Source organism: Ostrea edulis, chromosome 4 (genome assembly GCF_947568905.1).
Source record: "Ostrea edulis chromosome 4, xbOstEdul1.1, whole genome shotgun sequence".
Taxonomy (NCBI): Eukaryota; Metazoa; Mollusca; class Bivalvia; order Ostreida; family Ostreidae; genus Ostrea; species Ostrea edulis.
In genome coordinates, this window is record NC_079167.1 from 57,998,466 (window position 1) to 58,020,061 (window position 21,596).

General features: G+C 34.4%; 1 protein-coding gene across 1 annotated transcript in view; it reads right to left on the minus strand.

The window, feature by feature from the left end:
- The window catches only part of LOC125670250 (kinesin-like protein KIF2A), a 33,168-nt gene that overhangs the window by 8,189 nt on the left and 3,383 nt on the right, over positions 1–21,596 (minus strand). The window contains exons 2-19 of the mRNA XM_048905326.2: positions 18,775–18,869; positions 15,700–15,786; positions 13,864–13,912; positions 13,559–13,675; positions 11,809–11,956; positions 9,954–10,057; positions 9,503–9,665; positions 8,356–8,446; positions 7,802–7,868; positions 7,557–7,645; positions 4,049–4,266; positions 3,851–3,897; positions 3,673–3,761; positions 3,094–3,204; positions 2,375–2,442; positions 2,024–2,150; positions 1,249–1,350; positions 324–396 (exon numbers count right to left, since the gene is read on the minus strand). Coding sequence (XP_048761283.1) covers positions 324–396; positions 1,249–1,350; positions 2,024–2,150; positions 2,375–2,442; positions 3,094–3,204; positions 3,673–3,761; positions 3,851–3,897; positions 4,049–4,266; positions 7,557–7,645; positions 7,802–7,868; positions 8,356–8,446; positions 9,503–9,665; positions 9,954–10,057; positions 11,809–11,956; positions 13,559–13,675; positions 13,864–13,912; positions 15,700–15,786; positions 18,775–18,869 — 1,845 coding nt within the window. The remainder of the gene's footprint in view (positions 1–323; positions 397–1,248; positions 1,351–2,023; positions 2,151–2,374; positions 2,443–3,093; positions 3,205–3,672; positions 3,762–3,850; positions 3,898–4,048; positions 4,267–7,556; positions 7,646–7,801; positions 7,869–8,355; positions 8,447–9,502; positions 9,666–9,953; positions 10,058–11,808; positions 11,957–13,558; positions 13,676–13,863; positions 13,913–15,699; positions 15,787–18,774; positions 18,870–21,596) is intronic.

Consider the following 21,596-nt stretch of genomic DNA (forward strand, 5'->3'; position numbering starts at 1 on the left):
TAATACTGAGGTTCTGAGGGACAGTCTACATCCCCCTTTCTCAGAAGCCTGACTTGCATGTTTTGCAGTCTGCAAGTTTGTTTGAAGCGTGGCCTGAGCTGCCAGTATGTTTCTATGGGTGTGGCTTGGATGGTTCTCCCACATGAAACACTTCTTGAACAGAACAATTTTTGAGCAAAACGCTATACAAAGAACAGTAAACGATTTGCACAGAATGATGAACGGTTTGCACAGAAAGATGAACGGTTTGCATGATACAAAATACTTAGAGGTGTAGTAGCACACTCATTGGTCTGTACAGACTTGTCATTTACATGTTTTACCTTCTACATCATAATCAGCTTCATCAGAGTTCTTTGCCAATTTCTTATCTTCAATCAACCACTTCTGTGTGTTCTGCAAATAGATTCGGACAGATATCACATTTGTGGTCCATATTTCAAACATATCCAGATTAGTATTACACCTGTACTGTTAAATCCAGATTAGTTACTTTTCTGTACATCAGACAGACCTAAACTCATAATACTTTTGTAACCACCCCCCCCCCCTCAACTATTAACCATATACCATGTTTTTTAAATGATTGAGTCAATATTGAATTGTAAAGTATCATCGTTTCCAAATATGAAAAGTGTCTTTAATGTGTGATTTTGAGTTAGACCAAAATCAATCATTTTAACTCCCTACTACTCACTACCAGAATGATGAGAATCTTGTTACAGTAAATCAATCATTTTAACTCCCTACTACTCACTACCAGAATGATGAGAATCTTGTTACAGTAAATCAATCATTTTAACTCCCTACTGCTCACTACCAGAATGATGAGAATCTTGTTACAGTAAATCAATCATTTTAACTCCCTACTGCTCACTGCCAGAATGATGAGAATCTTGTTACAGTAAATCAATCATTTTAACTCCTTACTGCTCACTACCAGAATGATGAGAATCTTGTTACAGTAAATCAATCATTTCAACTCCCTACTGATCACTACCAGAATGATGAGAATCTTGTTACAGTAAATCAATCATTTTAACTCCCTACTGCTCACTACCAGAATGATGAGAATCTTGTTACAGTAAATCAATCATTTTAACTCCCTACTGCTCACTACCAGAATGATGAGAATCTTGGTACAGTAAATCAATGATTTTTAAGGATGTTCCTATGTATCATGTACTGCTGCTTCATATACACTGTACATTCATTTGACACTGCATTGTATAGCTGACATCTCCGTACCTCTATAAGAGCTTTGTGGTCATCAATAATCTCTTCCTCTATCTCCTGCATGTGGTTCACAGCTTCATGGAATGTCAGCAGCTCATCCGGAATCTCATCTTGCTGTAAAGATGGAGGAAATTCTATTTATATTATTCATTTCATTATTTTCAATGAAGTTTTAAAAATATCTCAATCTTTTTAACTTGGAATCCTGCATTACTCTCAGTTGGTTTAAAACATTCACATGACAATCTTCAAGTGCCATGCACCCAAAAGCGAGTAAAAACATTGAGTGGACAATATCTACCTATGTCCAAAGTAATTTGACTCATGACCTCAAAAGCAATAGGGGTAATCTATTCCTTACGATGTATCACTGTAATAAGTTTGAATCTGTCAAGCAAATGATTCTCAAGATATAGAGCAGACAATATCTTACTATGTCCAGTTTGACCAGTAACCTTGTAATCAATAGGGGCTATCGGGTTCTTAGGAAAATCCAGTGTACCAAGTTTGATGTCTGTCAAGCAAAGGGTTATCAAGATATTGATTGTCAGAGTGGAATGATCCTTAACCTTGTGATTTCAAAAGCAATAGGGGTTAGCTACTCTCTTGGGGCAACCACTGTATTAAGTTTGGTAAACATCAAGCAAAGGGTACTTTTGATATTGAACGGACAATACTTGATCTACACACAGACAGCTGAAAAACAATATGCCCCTCTTTTTCAAAAGGGGCATATTTGAAATACAGTAAATGTAATTCATAGGTGCTGATTATTCTAGTATCTTACATTGGAGGTCTTGAGTTTGGCTAGATCACTGTTCTGAGGTGACATGGCTCCAAAGTTGATATTGTTTGGCAAAGCTATCTCAGCTGGCTTCCCTTCCACTGGTCCGCCTGGTCCCAACTCCTTCACCCTGCAAGGCAAATCAACCATACATATGTACATCAAATGGGATCCTGCCAGCATCCATTTCAAATATTTTTTTAAGAAATGAATGGAATTAAGATACAAGGTGGATCTTTACAAGAAAATGGGTTTTATTTTGAGAAGGGTGGAACAAACAATGTAGATAACAGGGATAATTTACAATGTAGATAACAGGGATAATTTACAATGTAGATAACAGGGATAATTTACCTGTCAGCATATCGTAGTGTGTTCAATGTGTGTTCACAACACGTCATTCCAGGAGACACCATGGCAATCTGTCAGTGAAACAGCAGCATACATTACTCAAAACAAACTTCACATGTAACATATTGTATTCACATTCCGAGAAATTCTGGAACTTTGTCACTTTTCATTGAATACCAATTTTCATTGTTTCACAAGTCTATGAAATCAAATGATCAATGAAGGACAGTTTTTGCTCATATAGAAAGAATACAGAGTGTGCCATAAAATTACTTCTCCATGAAAATGCCTGGGTTTTTTTTCCTACTTTTTCCCCCCATTTGTTTTTTGAGAAATCTCTAAAACACCACAGTATGTGGATGACCTTACATAAAAATGATGAAGAGGCCATCATTATTTTTCATATATGTAAGTACACCATTGATGCAAAAAAAATAAATAATAAAAATCAGAAACACATTCTTTATCTGACAGTGAATTAAGCATTCAAATTGGCAATCTACAGATTGTGCATTTCTGTCCCACAGGATTTATAATTTTTCTTTCTTCATGACTTTACACTAAAACTGCATCTCATTTATTTCCTTCATGATATAGAATTTTAAATTTCCCATACCACAAGTTTATCACACAAACCCAAGATTTTTAATTCATGAAAATTTCTAAGTAGTGTGTTATACATCTTTAACCTGACTCTATGATAGATGAAGAACATAACTAACCATACAAGTCCTAGAATTGTCTCCTATGAAGGAGTCCCTGAGCACCTGTGTTAGCTTGCTAGCTCTAAATGGCTGATATTCCCCTTTTCTGCTTAAAGCACGAATACATTCCTGTTAAAGGAAATTATGGTATTAAAATTTGATATACAAAATCTAAAAAAATTACAATGAAATAAAATTTGTTCTATATCAGAATAAGATGTGTTTGTGAAACACAAATGCCTCCAATAATGGCCAATTCCAAAGATGGCCAAGGGATACTCATGTGAAATATCAAAGCTCTGGTACTTACTGTTCAAAAGCTATCAACAAGGTTAAAGTTTTCAAAAAGTAGGTCAAACTCCAAGGTCACAGGGTAAAAAATATTGGTACCCACGGAAAGGTCTTGCCACAAGGAATACTCATGTGAAATATCAAAGCTCTAGCACTTACTGTTCAAAAGTTATTAGCAATGTTAAAGTTTCAGACAGAATGACGGAATTACAGAATGACAGACAGGACAAAAACAATATGCCCCCTGATCTTCAATCTCGGGGGCATAAAAATCATCAGCATGGAAATAGGAATTAACAGTTTCACCTTGAGAGCAAGGAGACTTTTGTTGATTTCCGCTCCCTCCATTCTTGTCTGTCTGTCTGAACTTGATGTGTCGGCTCCCCGCTCATTACCTGTATTGAAGAAATTTAAAAGGGAGACATAAAACATTTTCATCTAAACGACCCTTATTTGTTATAGAACATGAAATGATGTCACATACCTGCAAGATCTATCAAAGAAAATTTTCCATGGAGTTTATTTGTGTTCCTAAAAGAAAATTGTGCGAGAAAAATATATATAAGCATAGATGAAAATTTACATTTATCATCAAACAAATAAGGATTCATAATCCAGAATGACATTTTACACAACTGTTAGACAGAAACAAACAAATTATTCCGATACCATTAGTACTTACTTTCTGCGTACGATTATTTGAAATACAGCATGTGAACGAGAAGAGTGCTGATTGGCTGATGTCTGCCCTGATGTCCGTACATTGTTCCCGTGCTGGATAAGTCGTAACACATCCTCTGCATTCTCTATGTGCTCCTCCTTTAGTCCTACTACATTCACTTGTCCTTTATGGTCCTCTAGCACTCGTAGTTTCAATTTTTTGTTGAGCAAATCAAACACCTGTCAAACACAATGTCATGAAAATTACTTAGTATAAGTATTTTCCAAAAAAATATTCAATTGTTTTCTTATGTTTAACAAATTTCATAATTCCTCAATCTCAAAAATACTTTCAAAAAGTGTACTGAACATTAATTCTATTTACATCAAACTACTCCACAGTAAATTTAAACTGCCCTCACAAGCAGGAAAATGCAGAGTTAACTCATGAGAATTGAAATTTGAGAGTTCAAATAGTATCAGATGGACAAGAATGACATGACATTATATATCTTTCATTGTTAAGGGAAATCTTATTTTCAACTTAGAAAAAGTGCATCATAAGCCATGTATCAGTTATTCATCAAACTTTACTATGAACAAGAGCTCCACAAGGTGGAGCATATCCCCTAGCAATGAGTGTCTACACTACAGCATTTTCTATGAAGTTCCATATTGACCTTGACCTTTTTTTGGACCCCCCAAATCAATAGGTCTTCCTCTTTTGATAATAAAGCTATATGTGAAGTATCAAATCAATTGATGCATTTTTGCAACACTTATGTTACAAGCTGGAACTGTAAGACATTTTGTTGCAGTTTTTTTAATTTCCAAAAACTAGGTCAATGTCAAGGTAACAAAATCTGATATTGTTAGAAGGTTTTTCCAGAGACATATATATATATAACAGAGATTAGCAACTTTTCAAAGTCTCGTATTATCTCACTGTCTTGGGGGTTTTTTTGTTGGTAAAAATGCTCACACTGATTTAAATTGCATATTACATCTTGATAATGAAAGATATGAAGTTCAAACTGTCCACTAAAATATTCAAGACGCAAATTTTTTAGAAGATGTTTCACTTCAAAGTAAAATGAAAGTGAAGTTTCAAAAGGTGACAAATGACTCAAACTTGGCTAAATCGGCAAGATTTCAGCGAATAGTTATGATTTGCCAACCTTTTTGTGAATAGTATATTTGTTGATCATCAAGTCATTTCAAAACTGCTTATGTTCGATTACGATTTGTCCAATATTTTGTTAATAGTATATTTGTAAATCATCAATTCATTTGAAAACTTCTACAATTCAAATTTATGATAGGAGTGAAATAAACTTAAATCAGCATAGATTTATCAAACCAATAAGAATTCACAATTTATAGGCGGGACTATCACATACTTTAGTAGTAAACATGCCGCCAGGAGTTGTTTACTTGTTATGTATGTTTCTGGTTCTTCTCACAAAAAATGCACATATCAATATAAAAACAGAACCTCTTACAATTTGAAAGTTATAGCGTATATCTGAATTTTCTAAAAGTAGTTCAAAGGTCAATGTAAAAGTCACCAGGTCAAAGATTTTGGTGTCAAGGGAAAGGTCTTAACACAAGGAATACACACGTGTATACCAAATATGAAAGCTTTACCTCTTATGTTGTAAAAGATATACCAAGGTTAATGGTGGTTTTTTTTTAATAATTCCATAAACTAGGTCAATGTCAACAGCCTATAGAGTGCCTACAAGCATGATTCTTCCTCTCGACGACAAAACTACCTCTGAAGTATCAAATCAATTGAGCAAAAAATATGGCCTATAGAGTGTCTACAAGTTCAGTGTTACGAACACTTACCCAGGAATGAACCCATTACTCTATCTCCTCTAACAATTATTGTAAGGGGATAACAAGCATTTCAAATGTATCGTATAGCAATACTTGTCCTCTACTGGCCCAAGTGAAGTCATTTGCATAATATTCTGCATGAATAATCTTATGTCAACAGTTTATATACAATAAATAAGAGGCCCACAGACCTTATCGGTCACCTGGGTATCAGTTAAAAGTATCACTAGTCCCAAGGACTATGAAATCCTATTCTGAATATCTAAACTAAATTCTAATATTTAGCAACAGTGTAAAATGTGTTCTTAAAACTTCCAAAGTCCTATACTGATGAAAGGTTTTACATAATATATCATGTAATATTAACACAATCAGTCTTCACGAAAACTCAGTGGTCCGAAGACCGAGGCCAGTGAATTTTACAGTCGGGTCAGTGAAAATAAAAAATCAGGAAGTCCGATGGGCTTGTAGACTTTTTGTAAGTCACATTAAATATAATGTTGGATTTAGATATTCTAAACGTCTTATTTGCTTAAATTTACCATCAAAATAAAAATTAATCAATAAATAGCACATAAAGTAAGTGTTTGGACATCGTGGTTTGTTTCTTTAAAGTAAAGAAGGATAACTATACTTGTAATTGTCAAGATAACTTGCACCTTGATCACGTGAATATTCAACGAACATCTGCACACCAGTAATTGCTGCTTTACTGCATTGTCCAATTAAAATGAACTTCGTCAAATGCAGTTATCTCTGATTTTATGCAATTTCTATAATTTAATATAGAATTAATCAATCGTTTGCATTTGATGTTGGTAGAGAAGGCTACTCCCTAAGGTGCACTTGGGCTGTTTTCATGTTTGTGAAAAATACGTGAATTTGTAGTATTGTTGTTTGCGATGGGGGGGGGGGGGGGGGGGGGGGGGGGGGGGGGGAAGGGGAGAGGAGGAGAGAGAGAGAGAGAGAGAGAGAGTACATGTACTACTGTAGGTGTTGTTTTTCTGGTATTGACAGAAAGGATGTCTTAGGGTGGATATGAATACGAGTAATAACCATCATTTCAGTAAATTAATCATATAATTTTACAATGCATTCCATAATGTATGTGATAAACATGTACTATGAAAATTTGGGGGGTCAGAAAATTTCACTGTGGGCCAGTAAATTAAGACAGTTCACTGGTCTGACTGGCCAGCAAGTTTTAAATGTTTTCGTGAAGACTGCACAATATGACTAATTTGGACCTGTCCTAGACTTAAAACCCTGGAGTTGTGAAATTCACAATTCTGGTACATCCTTTTCTGCTTTTCTTAAATATGCATTTACTTTTCATATTGTATCAGCAAACTTAAAGAAGTCTTTCAAAAGGTAATAGTCACTACAATAATTTTGGCTCCACCCTGGAGCCAAACCCTTATCACCTAGGATCATAAAATTTACAGTTTTGGTAAAGTACTATCTATCTTGTTTCAAGAAAACTATCACAACTGCTTCTTTGACATATAATTTATAGTATGGTTATAACTATAAACACAATTACAATAAATTACTGCTTATTTCATTCCCCCTGTGGTTAGCAAAGTATAGATTAAATAAATTGTGCTTGTAATAAATCAAATTTCCCTGTCCCTGATATTTTGCTACAACTGTTTTATTGTAAATGACATCAAACAAATGCTTCTCACCTTTCCACTGTATATTTCGAAAAAACTTGCACCAACTTGTAATTCCAACTTTTTATACTTTGTATTGAGAAGTCTAAAAACATCCCGGGCTGAAAAATCACACCAAATACAAATGAACTATTCCATTGATGATCACAATAAATCAATATAAATTCCAGTAGAAAAATCCCTAGTTATTTAACAATCATTAAAACATTACAGTCACTGAGATCTGCTCAATAAATTGTCAGAAGTTTATAATTTACCAGCTAAGCAGTAGATTCCTTTAGCACAGTCTTGCTGACCCTTAGATGAGAAATCTCCACCCATTGTCTGAAATTAAACAACATGCAATGTACAGTTCAATGCTCAGTTTGGTTAGCACCAAGATTGCATACTTAGTTTAGCATAAACATGGATCAGTGAAACTCTTACCTATAATACAAAGTATTCAATGCGGTTTCATTTTATCAGCACTTTATAAATCTATACATAAATCTGGTTGATTTGATTAAAATTTTAATCAATATCACATCAAATTTTAGTATGTATGATGTCTATAACATCTATGTATGATGTCTATCACACTCCCAACAAAGCAATATGATTAGAAGTATATACATGACAATTGCGATAGTTACATTTATATTGGGAAAAGAACACGAAAATCTCTAGAACTTGCTTCTGATCCTATTTCATTCATAATTACAACACCAACATCAATCTTTTTTCCATTGCTTGACACAAAACTCATATTTACAACAATTTGAAACTTTCACTGCATATGACTTACTCAAATTTACAATAATCTAAAACTTACATGTGTTTTACCGCTGCCTGTCTGACCATAGGCAAAGCAGGTAGCCATACCGCCCTCGAAGATGCACTCCACTAGTGGCTTGGCAGTATACCTACATCAACAATTTCAAAAGTCTCAGGCTGTTTTGAAATAAGTGACACCCTGTAAAAACTTTATCAACTAACTCCTGATACCGAGTATATTCTATAATTATGGTGCGAGAAGTACAGTGTACTCACATAATAAAATTATCATATGAATAAGAATTATAACAAACCCAGGGGTTGAAATTAACAGGAAATACTTGGTAATGCGAGCTAAAGATTGAAACTGCGAATTGAAAATGACTGGCAGTCGCAAAGTTTAGAGAGTAAAAATTTTTAAAAATCAAATCTTTTCCTGAATTTTTTCACTTCATCACATATTGACTCTGAAACTTACGATTATCTTGTGCACTGAATGATCTTTATGGCAGAATGGTTGCAATAGTAAACATTAATCATATTCTAACAACAATGAGATTGTCAACCTTGCCACATTACTTCCCCTTGTCAAATTCAACATATGAAAGAGGACAGGCTTCTCAACCATGAAATGGAAAAAAAAAGTGATTGGAGGGGTCATTTGTGCCATAAACAATTAAATTTTGATGAGAATTGAAATGTATGGACCTAATGGTCTTTCAGGTTGTGGATCTCTGGACAGCGAGTATCTCGCACAAATATTGTCCCCTATGGCTCTCACCAATGATATGTTGTCTGATATCATTAAGTGTTAAATGAAAGCTTTCCCAATATTTTTTTTATTATTACACTTTATCTTCACATACTTTGATATAGAGGCATGCATATTTTTTTTTTTATTTCTGTGAAAAACAATCGACTGAAAAATGCTAGTATACGTAAAAGCTCAATTTTACTAGTTGGAAAAAATCCACACACAAAAATTTGCTAGTAGTGAAAAAAGTTAATTGCGATCCCTCACACCTATTCTCCTCAGGTGTGGCAATTTGTTTAATCTTTTAACATAAAAATCTTACAGTAGGTTATTTCATTTAACAGGAAAAAGTTAAAAAAAAAATTAGGAAAAGCAAAACTATACAGCAAATATAGTGTATGACCATGATACAACATTTCTACATAATGCGTAAATATTTTAAATTCCTCACCTGTAAACCATTTCATTAGTGGAGTTCTCATCGAATGCATAGTCAAATCGGAAGGTCTGATTCTCTAGGTACTTGGTCAAGTCCACCTTTAGTTTAGGCTCATGTACAATGGTGCACTCTTTGTTAGGAAGTGTTAAGACATCCACATCTTTTTTTGATACTTCTGAATTTCAAGAATTGTTTACTTACTAATAAGTGGAGGATCACAAGGAAAACACTCTCAAACCAAAAATCATGTACATTTCCTCTCAAATCATGCAAATTCGATCCCACAAAAATATTTCATTTTACAGTATTAAATATATATATAATACATATTCCTGTGTACAAAATTACAATTGATTTTATATGTAATCAAGAGAATGAAGAAAACTCAAGCAACTTATGACACTATTCAGTGTGAAGTTTGGTGTTGATGCAAAATTCATATAAATCAAAATCTTCAATTTACCTTTTTTGTTCAGTGGGCGTTTCCTTACACACACACAGATCTGATGATTTACAATGGGATCAGAGGAAGTCAGCGGTCGAAATTCCAGCCCAGCTCTGTATTCCCTGAAAAATGAAAAACAAGATGTAAGTGTGCAACACCACATGGTCTGATCAATTAAAGTACAAACGTGGAATATCTGCCCTTCCACCTCGACTCATGACTGTGACTTTATCATAGAGCTTTGACCTATTAATTCAATGAAGTCTTTAACTTTTATAATTAAAAACTTATGACCAGGGTTGAAGGTTGCTCACAGATAACTCAAGACAGACCACAAATGTCTCTCATCTATGATCTTGCGGGTATATAAAAACCACCACAATCAATGCTAATAGATTCATACAACATATTCAATTCTGCCAAATTTAAACATCAAAGAACATTTTCACATTATACATGTATCTAATACAATTCTATCTTGGTAACCCATTATATCATGAACCCAATACCTATGAAATAATAAAGTATCAATGCATATCAGTTGGATGATCAATCAATAAATGAAGCTAGATACAGACAAACGTAAAAATTAACTGGCTAAACTTAATTAGAAACAACATCAATACTGCAACAACAATATATATTGGGAAAAAAACCACAATCTACATGTATTTCTCTTAATAAATGATGTATAGTGTACTATCAAAGAAACTCCATTAATTCTAATCTTATGGGATTTTCCTAATTTTCCATTAATGAGATAGAATTAGAAAATCCTAGCCTACCAATGAGTAGCAATACCAATAGGTCCACACTAAAAGGTGTGTTAATATTCTATTGATTAAGGAACTGAGGGTGGAACCTGCTTAAATCAATAACCGATTAATAATTCATCAAATCATACCTTGTTCTCATCATCATTCAGGGTTAATCATACTTCTTGCCAATGTCATACATTTCAATTGATTTCTACGTACCACTTTTCTTACTGTAACAATATTTCCTTATCAGGAATTCTAACATGTACAGAACAACAGGTACACTGTGTTGTATTATCATGAACTGATCTCAAAGTGCTCGGGGTCAATCAGCACTGCATATTCCCCTCATGTTCTTAACCAGCACGAATTAATAGCCCCATTCACATGTGCCATTTTAAACAGTGTGCAAATTTAACATGCACAGAAACTTTGCACCCGAGTGTATTTTGTGCATGTGAACAGGGGTAGTGCAAAAAATACATCTAGTTAGATTAGGTGCAAATTAAATTTTACATACGACTAAATCTACTCCTGGTGTATTTTCAGCCATGTGAATGCGTAGCAAAATTTACACACATGCAAATTATTGACATTGTCCATAAAACATGGCATAACTTCCTTAAATGCCCTGTATAACAGTATTAGAATGGTGAGCAGTGACCTTATGCTGTATCAGCAAGTTCAAATGTTATTCTAGATAGCATTTTGAAAAGAAAAAAAAACCCAAAAAACCTACAGGTATATAATATGGAAATATCCATCTCATTCTTTGTCTTCAAAATACATCCATACTGCTTGAATATAGCTAACTTAATAACTGATTTACACACAATTTGCTAGTGAATGCGAACACATTGTACATATTACATTTACATACTAGGATTAAAATTTGCACATGTGTAAAATTTACCCTTATTGGTAAATGGGTGCATGTGAATGGGGCTTTATAAAGTTATACATGTACGACCCTCCTTTCTGAATATGATCGGATGGGGTCTGTCAGTTGTCTCATTGCTTTCTCAGCAGCTGTTTAATCATCAGCGTGTACTGGGAAACAAGTAAAGCATGACAATCAGAATCCGTACACTGCAATTCTGTATAAGAGAACTCACTTTATCATGGCCTGAAACTCCCAGTTTGGGTCCGCTGTATCAAAATGGGACTCATTTTGTTCCTTGATTGCTAAATGCTTGGCCCTTCTTTCATCTCGCTTTTGTTGAATTTTTTCCACTTCCTTCACACAGTTTGACTTTCTGCGACCTAGATGATTTATATGTCTTTCGTTACACAACCCTCAACTAAACAGTTATGAGTATGAGAATACATTTAGAAAATAACCAACAGAAGGAATCTGGATATACTTTTAAAACTTTTACTTTTTCTAATGCTTCCACTAGAATTGTATGAAGAAAATTTACTTGTAAACATGGTTATTCATGCAAAGTAAAATCTATATTAACGACACATCACAGTAAAAATTGGATAAATTTTCCTGAAGTGTATAGTTTTGGGGGGGGGGGGGGGGGGGGGGGGGGGAGAATGCATATGTAAAAAGGGCAAGATTCATAAATATATATATATGTCTGTCTGTGAACTCATATAGGTAGGTGATATTTATACATATATATATATACTGTATATATAATCTACAAATCAAATTCCCACGACTAAGTCAGTGGTTATTACAAAATCAATAATTATAGATCCCTTGATGTGTTAAGCACAGTTCTTGACCCTGGTGTTATTTTCTACTTTCAAACATAAAAGTTTCCTATAAGTTTACAATACCCAAACCACATAATCTAATTAATATATATATATACATTTTATTTGTTTCCTGTTCCCAAAGCAAATAAATCCTGGTAGGTAGGTAGTTTTTTTCTTTTCTTTTTTAAACTATTACTTAAATTGGACCCTGCACCTGTGGTGTAATAACCTTAGAGTGGTAAGCATTCACTTCATAACTGGGAGGTTGTGAGTTCAAGACCCTTGTACCATAGCTACATCAAATCATATACATAAGTAGTGATTGCTCCTTCTCCAAACGCTCAGCATTTAGAAGTAAGAATCACAGGTCTTTCAGATATGACCATAAAAACAGTGGTCCAGTTTCTTGCTATTCATCACAAATATCTAAGTAAGTAGGCTCAACTAGGGTATATGGATAAGTAGTTCTGGCTTATTTTTTCATACTTGAGACACTAAATGATGTAATTACCGAGTTTTCACTGTAATGGCTGCATTCTTTGAATGTTAATCACAGTAACCGGGCTAGCTCCCATGTCACTGGGAGCTGCCATTTTGTTTAATTTCTATGCTAACCCAGATCAAAATAAAAACAAATTCCAATTTGGAAATGATCCCCCCCCCCCCCCGAAATTTAGTTACAAAAAACCCAGGTTGACAGTTTTGAATTCAGGAAGGTCAGGTAACAAACTTTTTTTTTTGCCTAATAGATATATATGTCAAATGGTAATTGTCATAAGTGAAAGACAAAGAGTTGATAGTGGTGCATTATCCCAGAGAAAACTTACAGTTTGATAATTTTAGTGTAATTTGATCACAACTGATGATAACAGGTCTTTTCATGATAGGTTTTTTCTTAGAAAATATGGAACCCAAAGGTTCAGCTACACAATACAATGAAACTTGAAAAGATACTTTGAAACTTTCTTTTCTGGACATGTGTGGTTCAAAATAAAATCTGTAGATCAGACAACACCCAGAATACAGAGCCCTTCTTACAATAGAATGCAGGCATCTACATCCACAGAAATTCTCCCTATCCAGTTTAAATACTATCGCTGGTCATTTACTTCTACAACAGACAATGCACTGACAACTGTCAGAGATACTCCGTACCACCAGGAGGTGCCTTGGGATCTCCCTTCGGATCAGCATGGCCATTCTGATTCTGGTTTGCAACTGATTGTCTGGAATTTGCTGCATAGCTTTGTCGTGATTTGGCAGAGGATGGTGCTGAAATAAATTTACACAAATAAGAGCTATCATTTACAATGAATGACCCAAATATCTGCGTTAAATAATGCACAGATATTGAATTTGAAATACTGTATGTATAGAAAGTGGCAAAACTGTAACCCACTTTTGACAACCAAAATTTGGCATTGTTTTCATAAAATGAACCTTTTGTTTTTTCCCCCCACCTTTTCGAACAGCTTTTGGACCTTCTCCTGCATTTGGAATCCTACTACTCTGTAACAAAAAAATTAAAATATTAATAAATCTGTATGCACTTTCCAATAGATGTTTCTTTTTAACAAATGACAAGTAATTTTCACTAACTTTACTTGATACGGGATATAATGTGAACATCATTAAATGATAATGAAGTATTGTGCAAAATTTCAAGGCTATCTGATAAGCCATATAGGAGACGTGTTCACAAGCTATTTTAAACCCTCCACCCCTCTTAGATCCACTATAACTTTAAGGACAACACAGAGCTCCAGATAAGGTGCGTATCAGCGTAAATACTCATTAAATTTTACCAAATATGCATTTAAGTTGAAAATCATGCGTACAATTACGCATTAGCGAATGCAAATACGCTTTACACTCCCAAAGTAAAGCGTATTAGTCCGCGTATTTTTGATAAATGTAGTATGATATAAATATGAATTATCTATTCATATGAATTGAGGTTAGCCCAGGGCTTGATCATACATGATATTTAGCGCTATGAAATACGTTTTGATGACAATCACAATTTTGAAAAATTGGAAGAGTTAACTCAAAACACTATTATATAGGCCTACTTGTTATACTTTCTTTCTTAAAGAGTTGGTGTGCAGTCGAAAGCACAGAAAAAAAACTTGTATTATCAATCGTGGACGAATGATATACAGAATTGGATCATAATCATGTGACTGAGTGTCTTACATATTCAAATTTAATGCATCAATGATAAATATTAAATTCCCAATGACAATGAATAGTTTTAATAAAAAGAACTGCAAAGGATTTTCCACGTAAATAGCTGGAGCAGCCTTTTAGTATAAAGTTAAAGTTTAACGGAAGAAGTATCGTTTATCTGGTGACATCTTCTGTGCAAAAGAGCAAAGATAATCAGTAAATTAACAAAATACACTTTTGAATTTTTCTGAAAAACAAAATACTCATTGATTTGAAAATCAGGGAGTAAATACTCTTTGTGGTAAAAAATTATCTGGAGCTCTGCAACAATTGGATCCTTCTGTCCTGACAAAATGGCTTATCTGCAAATGACAATGAAGCATTGCACAAAGTTTCAAGTCTACCTGATAAGCCATACAGAAGAAGCGTTCATAAGATTTTGTGACAGACAGAAAGTACAAAAACAATATGTCTCCTCCTGGAAGAGGGGAGACAAACACTGCCAGGCTATGCCTGGGAATTCACTGTTATCCAGGTAAGGTTCAAGCAGAAATGATTATATGCTTGAGTGATAGTGTGTGCATATGCTACCACCACTTCGAGAGATCTCAAGTGACAAATAATAAAACATATTTTACAGAACCCAAATTTCACTTAGAGAGATTGAAAGTTCGGAGATATCTATAATATATTTGCTTAGTTTTATAGAGAGAAAAAAAACCAGGACCATGATTTCACTTCAAGAGATCTAGAACTCAGAACCATCTTGAGTCACCTGTACTTGTTTTAGAGTATCACAACCAATGGATACTTCTTTGCAATCAATTATAACAAAAGCATGGATATTATTAAAAGTTTCATATAATATTATGTTTCAACCTTTACATTTTACATGTATTCAGGAACAAACACACTTTCATGTTTAGCCTTACAACTAGATTTTTTAAAATACAGCATATAAATCTTGACTTCTACTGCCTCAGCCTTGTATTTTGGTGTACCTTAGAAGATTGGATATCAGGATTACTTATATTTTGGTGTACCTTAGAAGATTGGATATCATGGTTACTTGTATTTTGGTGTACCTTAGAAGATTGGATATCACGGTTACTTGTATTTTGGTGTACCTTAGAAGACTGGATATCACGGTTACTTGGAGGGGGCTGAGCTGGAGCAAAGTCAGGATTCAAGGAGAAGATAGCCTCTACCTCAATCTAATAAAAATAAGAATAATGTCAATAACAGCTAAAAAGAAAGAATTTACGATTAATAGCAAGCACGGCCAGCTCTAATGGTAACACATGTATAAAAGAGAATTAGTTCAAAATCCAAAGTTTGGGCTACATTGTTTAAACTTCATTTTCTTTTGTTCAAGTCTCATGACTTGAGTAAGATGTTGCTGTAACATCTGCACAACCCATATCAAGATATTTCAATTGACTAGCATTCAACAATGGGGCATACATGCAGATAACATTATGGAATTACACACTGTTAATTAAATTTAAATATCCAAGTGACTTTAAGCTGCTACAGAATGTGATGTGAAATATTTCAATATCAACTTAACTTTCTATTTCACAAGTAAAACCATAAGCAATATGAAAAATAATATATCAACTGTTTCATTAATCAATAATAAATATTTATTATATACTTTCAATTTCATCTCTTCTCTTTTCTTTAAAAGTTTGCCGGCATATATTTATAGGTTATAGACTTTGTATGGGAAAATATGACGACCGAGTTTTTTGGCGAGTAGACGGACCAAGCTTGCGAGGTCCGTTCGCGACAAAAAACGAGGTCGTCATATTTCCCATACAAAGTCTATAACCTTTTTATTATATACTTTCAATTTCATTTAGAAACTAACAATAATTTTATTTTTAACATTTAACTTTATCGGTTTAACTGAGTAAAAGATGAAAAACACGAAAAATTTGAAAATTAACGGCGTAGAAATTTGATTGTGACGTAATGTTTGCGGGACGGAATGTTTCAGGGCATATATCGTGTGATATATGCCCACAAACTTTTAAAGAAACAAGCGATGAAATTGAAAGTATATAATAACACACGATATATGCCAGGAAACATTTCGGCCCGCAAACATTACGTCACAATCAATACACAAGCAAATTACGTCGTTAATTTTCAAATTTTTCTTGTTTTTCATCTTTTACTCAGTTAAACCAATAAAAAACAAGAGGTACTGTGAGCAATGCTCACTAAGAATACCCCCCGCTTACCCCAATCTCCCAAAGGGTGTTGGTAATAGGTATAAACTACCTCTTTTCTGAGTGTAAAAAACAAATGGCATGACAAACCGAACCATATTGCTACTTCGATGTCCAGTGCGCGTGACCTTTGACCTTTTGACCCCAAAATCGATAGGGAACATCTTCATCCCATGGGTAGTCCATATGTATGATATGGTGACTGTAGGTGGAAAGGATAACGCTTTAGAGCCCGGAAACCATATTGCTACTTAGATGTCCAGTGCGCTTGACCTTTGACCTTTTGACCCCAAAATCAATAGGGAACATCTTCATCCCATGGGTAGTCCATATGTATGATATGGTGACTGTAGGTGGAAAGGATAACGCTTTAGAGCCCGGAAACCATATTGCTACTTCGATGTCCAGTGCGTTTGACCTTTGACCTTTTGACCCCAAAATCGATAGGGAACATCTTCATCCCATGGGTAGTCCATATGTATGATATGGTGACTGCAGGTGGAAAGGATAATGCTTTAGAGCCCGGAAACCATATTGCTACTTCGATGTCCAGTGCACTTGACCTTTGACCTTTTGACCCCAAAATCGATAGGGAACATCTTCATCCCATGGGTAGTCCATATGTATGATATGGTGACTGTAGGTGGAAAGGATAACGCTTTAGAGCCCGGAAACCATATTGCTTCTTCGATGTCCAGTGCGCTTGACCTTTGACCTTTTGACCCCAAAATCGATAGGGAACATCTTCATCCCATGGGTAGTCCATATGTATGATATGGTGACGGTAGGTGGAAAGGATAATGCTTTAGAGTCCGGAAACCAGTGCGTCTACAGACGGACGGACGGACGGACGGACAGACAACCCGATTCCAGTATACCCCCCCCACAACTTGTTGCGGGGGGTATAAAAATGTTAAAAATAAATTGTTAATTTCTAAATGAAATTGAAAGTATATAATAAAAAGGTTATACACTTTGTATGGGAAAATATGACGACCTCGTTTTTTGTAGCAAGCTCGGTCCGTCTACGCGCCAAAAAACTCGGTCGTCATATTTTCCCATACAAAGTCTATAACCTGTAAATACTGACTATACGTGAGGCAGCGATGTCAGTACTTTTATTTCAACCTTGCATGATTAGGCAAAATAATGTAAATATCAATGATGTCAATTTGAAAAAAATTCTATTAGGATATAAGTGGATTATTTTTAAACAATACATTTGGAAAATCCCAAACTACTCCATTATTTGTGCTTAAAATAAACATCATACATAGAACAGTAACAAATGTATTCCTGAATTTTATTCAGTTCACAATCAGTCATGATACTGAACACAGTTTGTCAACGAGTTTGAGATAGATATTGTTTGACACCTTGTACGTTTTGTTGTTGTTGATAACAGCTAAGCTATGTTGTCACAATACACTGTTTACATCAACTGCGTTATATTTCCCGCGTTAAATGAATAGGCTGATCAAATGTCTGTTGCAAGATGTTCTGACAGCAGTCAGTTCATGTTTGGATAACTTCGAAATTTTCGGATTCTATATGCCCGTTATGGATAAATCTACATATACAAAAAATTATACACTGGCTGCGCTCACCCCAATGATAGCACCATTAAAACTATTATGTGACAAGTCACTTTACAAAGATTCGTACCTGTATCATGTACTGCTTTCTGTACTTATACATGCCCCAGTCGAAATTATTTAGAAAATCATGTTGCCATATATAGATATTGTTTAGAGACAATAATTAACATTCTAAACTAGGATTCATTGCAAATGTTAAAAAAGCACAAAAATTCTATTTGTACAGATCTGAAGGTTTTGTGTGTGGTAGGGGTATTGATAAATCTGAATATTCTAATAGAACATGCAGATATCAGGACTGCCAGCATCATGTTTTTTATAATACCCCATAGATAAAACAAATTTGAACATTTCTGTGATAGGATACCTCTTTTCCTTTTGTTTCACCTTTCTCGAACCATTCCACTGTCACGCTTCGTGCTTCAGGATTTAGACCACTTATAACAGCTGAATGTATGCGACCTAGAATGAAAAATTACGCATGTGTATTTCTGGATACAAATTCTACAAACGCTTAAGTAATAAAAGACCTAAACCAGTCGGACCAGAAGCTTCAAACTGTACTAGACCTGACCTCAACATCACTAGACCCCACCTCTCTTAAATTACATCTACATGTATTTCTCTATCTCTCAGTATCACATTACTATGTATTGAATTGTTATGAAAATTATTCTGTCATCAGAATGATGAGAATGCGTGTATTTCTAGAGAAAGAAATTTGACAAGATTTTCAGTATAAAACATGTCTATCATATGAATATGACTTATGTTGTATTCATTCTGATTGTTGCACATATCTTTTTTCCTTCATTTAACAAAGCCTTTATTCGTCCAAGATTACATATATGAAATATCATGAAACTAGTCTTCATTGCAATTCTGTAGTAAAACATGCTCTGCTTTTTAATTTCTTTTATGTATGCTTATCTCCCTTATTACCTCTGCCAGAGAAACCAAGCTTTGGTCCCAAGTCGAATAGCGACATCCCAAGTGTAAACAAAATAAACATTGGAAATCGATAGATCGATGTAAAAACTATGATATCAGTATATTATCTATCAATTTCAATCTGAAAGGAAGCCAAAAATTCACTGAACAGTTGTACATCATATGTAACCCATGATTGGTGTCGATATCTATTTTTTCAGTGTTGCATCCAACTGAAGGCAAGAAATAGTGAAAATGACCGTGGGTTTCTTACTGACAATGTTGTCGTAAAAATGACTTTCAATATCCCACAAGAGGGCGTAATACATTAGAGAGCAAGACAGGAAAAATAACTCTGGGTAGAACATATATGTACTGAAAATGAAACAGAACATAGATTAAAAGGTTACTGTGAACATTAGTGTCACAATAGAAATTTCAATTACAGGGTTTTTCAAGGTCTTGATTTCAAAGGCCTGGGCCTTTCCAATTGGGAAAAATAGTGACATTTGCATGAAATTGGGAATGGTGTTCCATGGAAAAAAGAAGTAGGGAGAAAACCAAACCAGTGCATTAAGGAATAATTGGACTCCTTCTGATTTGCATTTTGGTCAAAGCCTTATTTCATTTAAATATACAGAGGCCAAAAAATTTGGTTTACTAAACAATTTTGAAGCAAAAGTTGTAATCTGTGGGCCTCTGATGATTTATGAACAATAAGGCTACCATACTTTGTTTTCATTGTTTGGGAGTTTTAAAGCAAAAAATGGGAAAAATACCTGCTTTTTAGCATTGGTAATGGGGCCTTATTTCTGCCTCCTAAAGATCTTTAAAAATCACTGAATTATATATACTTTAGTTTCATACTATGACATGACATGACCAGTCAGGTTACCTCGACACAAAATAAACTAGACCAGACCAAGCTTTTACTAGTCTGAGTAGGTCATGCCTTAGTGTTCAGCAATTTTTTTCTACCCACCGGTACCGATTCGATTGGAAAAATAGCATCAAAATTGGGAATTTTCTACCAATGCATCGGCAAATGATTTCAACTAAAAAAAAGGGAAAAATAGAACAAAACAAGAAGTATTCATCTCTTTACAAACTTTTTACGGTAATATTTCCTGTTGTGAGACATAAAGAATCATCGTAGGTTCATTTTAAAATAACCGTAGCTCTACAACACACACACTGCCATGTTTTGTACTTTCGATTTAATACCGGAAGTAAACATTTTAGTTAACTCGTACAACGTTTCGGACTAAGTAAATTACGATGTCAGATGTCTATTTTTCGGTGATTGAATTGGGAATTTTTAGTCTCAAAATTGGGAAAAATCTACAGTTTTTTGCATTGGGAATGGTACCGTTTATCCCAATTTGTTTGATTTTGACGCTATTTTTCCCAATCGAATCGATACCAGTGGGTAGAAAAAAATCGCTGACACAAGAAGCATTGATTTGGGTTGAAACGCAGACATTGCGTAGTTCTATTGAACCAGGCCTATACATAGGTACAGTGTACACTAATGCCTCGTTCACACGGATGCGCATTAAATTTTACTTCGCATCAAATTTGATGCGAAGTAAAATAATGCGCATTAAATTAATTCGAATTAAATAGCGTTCACACGGCGGTAATAATGCGAAGTAAACTAATGCGCATTAAATTCGTATGTATCTCTATTAAAGGGTGCGCGAAATAAATTAAAGAATAGACTATGTTATTGAAAATTATTTTTATAGATATTTTAATGAATATTGTGTAGATCTATACAGAATTCTTTGTTCAAAACGCTATATAGGCCTACATGTAGTATACAATGCAATTTAGGCCTACATACATAATTCTGATCTACACATAAGGAGTTTTTTGTTGTGTTTATTTATATGTTCCCAAGAAATTACTTGTTATTTCATCCGACAACCAGCATTCAATCTAGACAATATATTGTTTCTTCATGGGCACAATTTTAAAACTTCGGAACGTCTTTTTCACCATTCCGCTGACTACTGTTATGACGTAATTTTTAATTACTAATGCGTATTATAAGTCTACTATGACGTCATATGGTATAAAAATAAACAATGAGCGGCATATGTTTTAAAAAATGTAAAAAAGAAAATCATATTATCACTATTTTAAAACATTGTTGTCGTATTTAAAAACAATTCCTTCAAAATGTATTAATCAGTATGCCTAAGCAGAGCACAGATTTACGTCTGACATTATCTAATGACATGCTGTTTGGACATG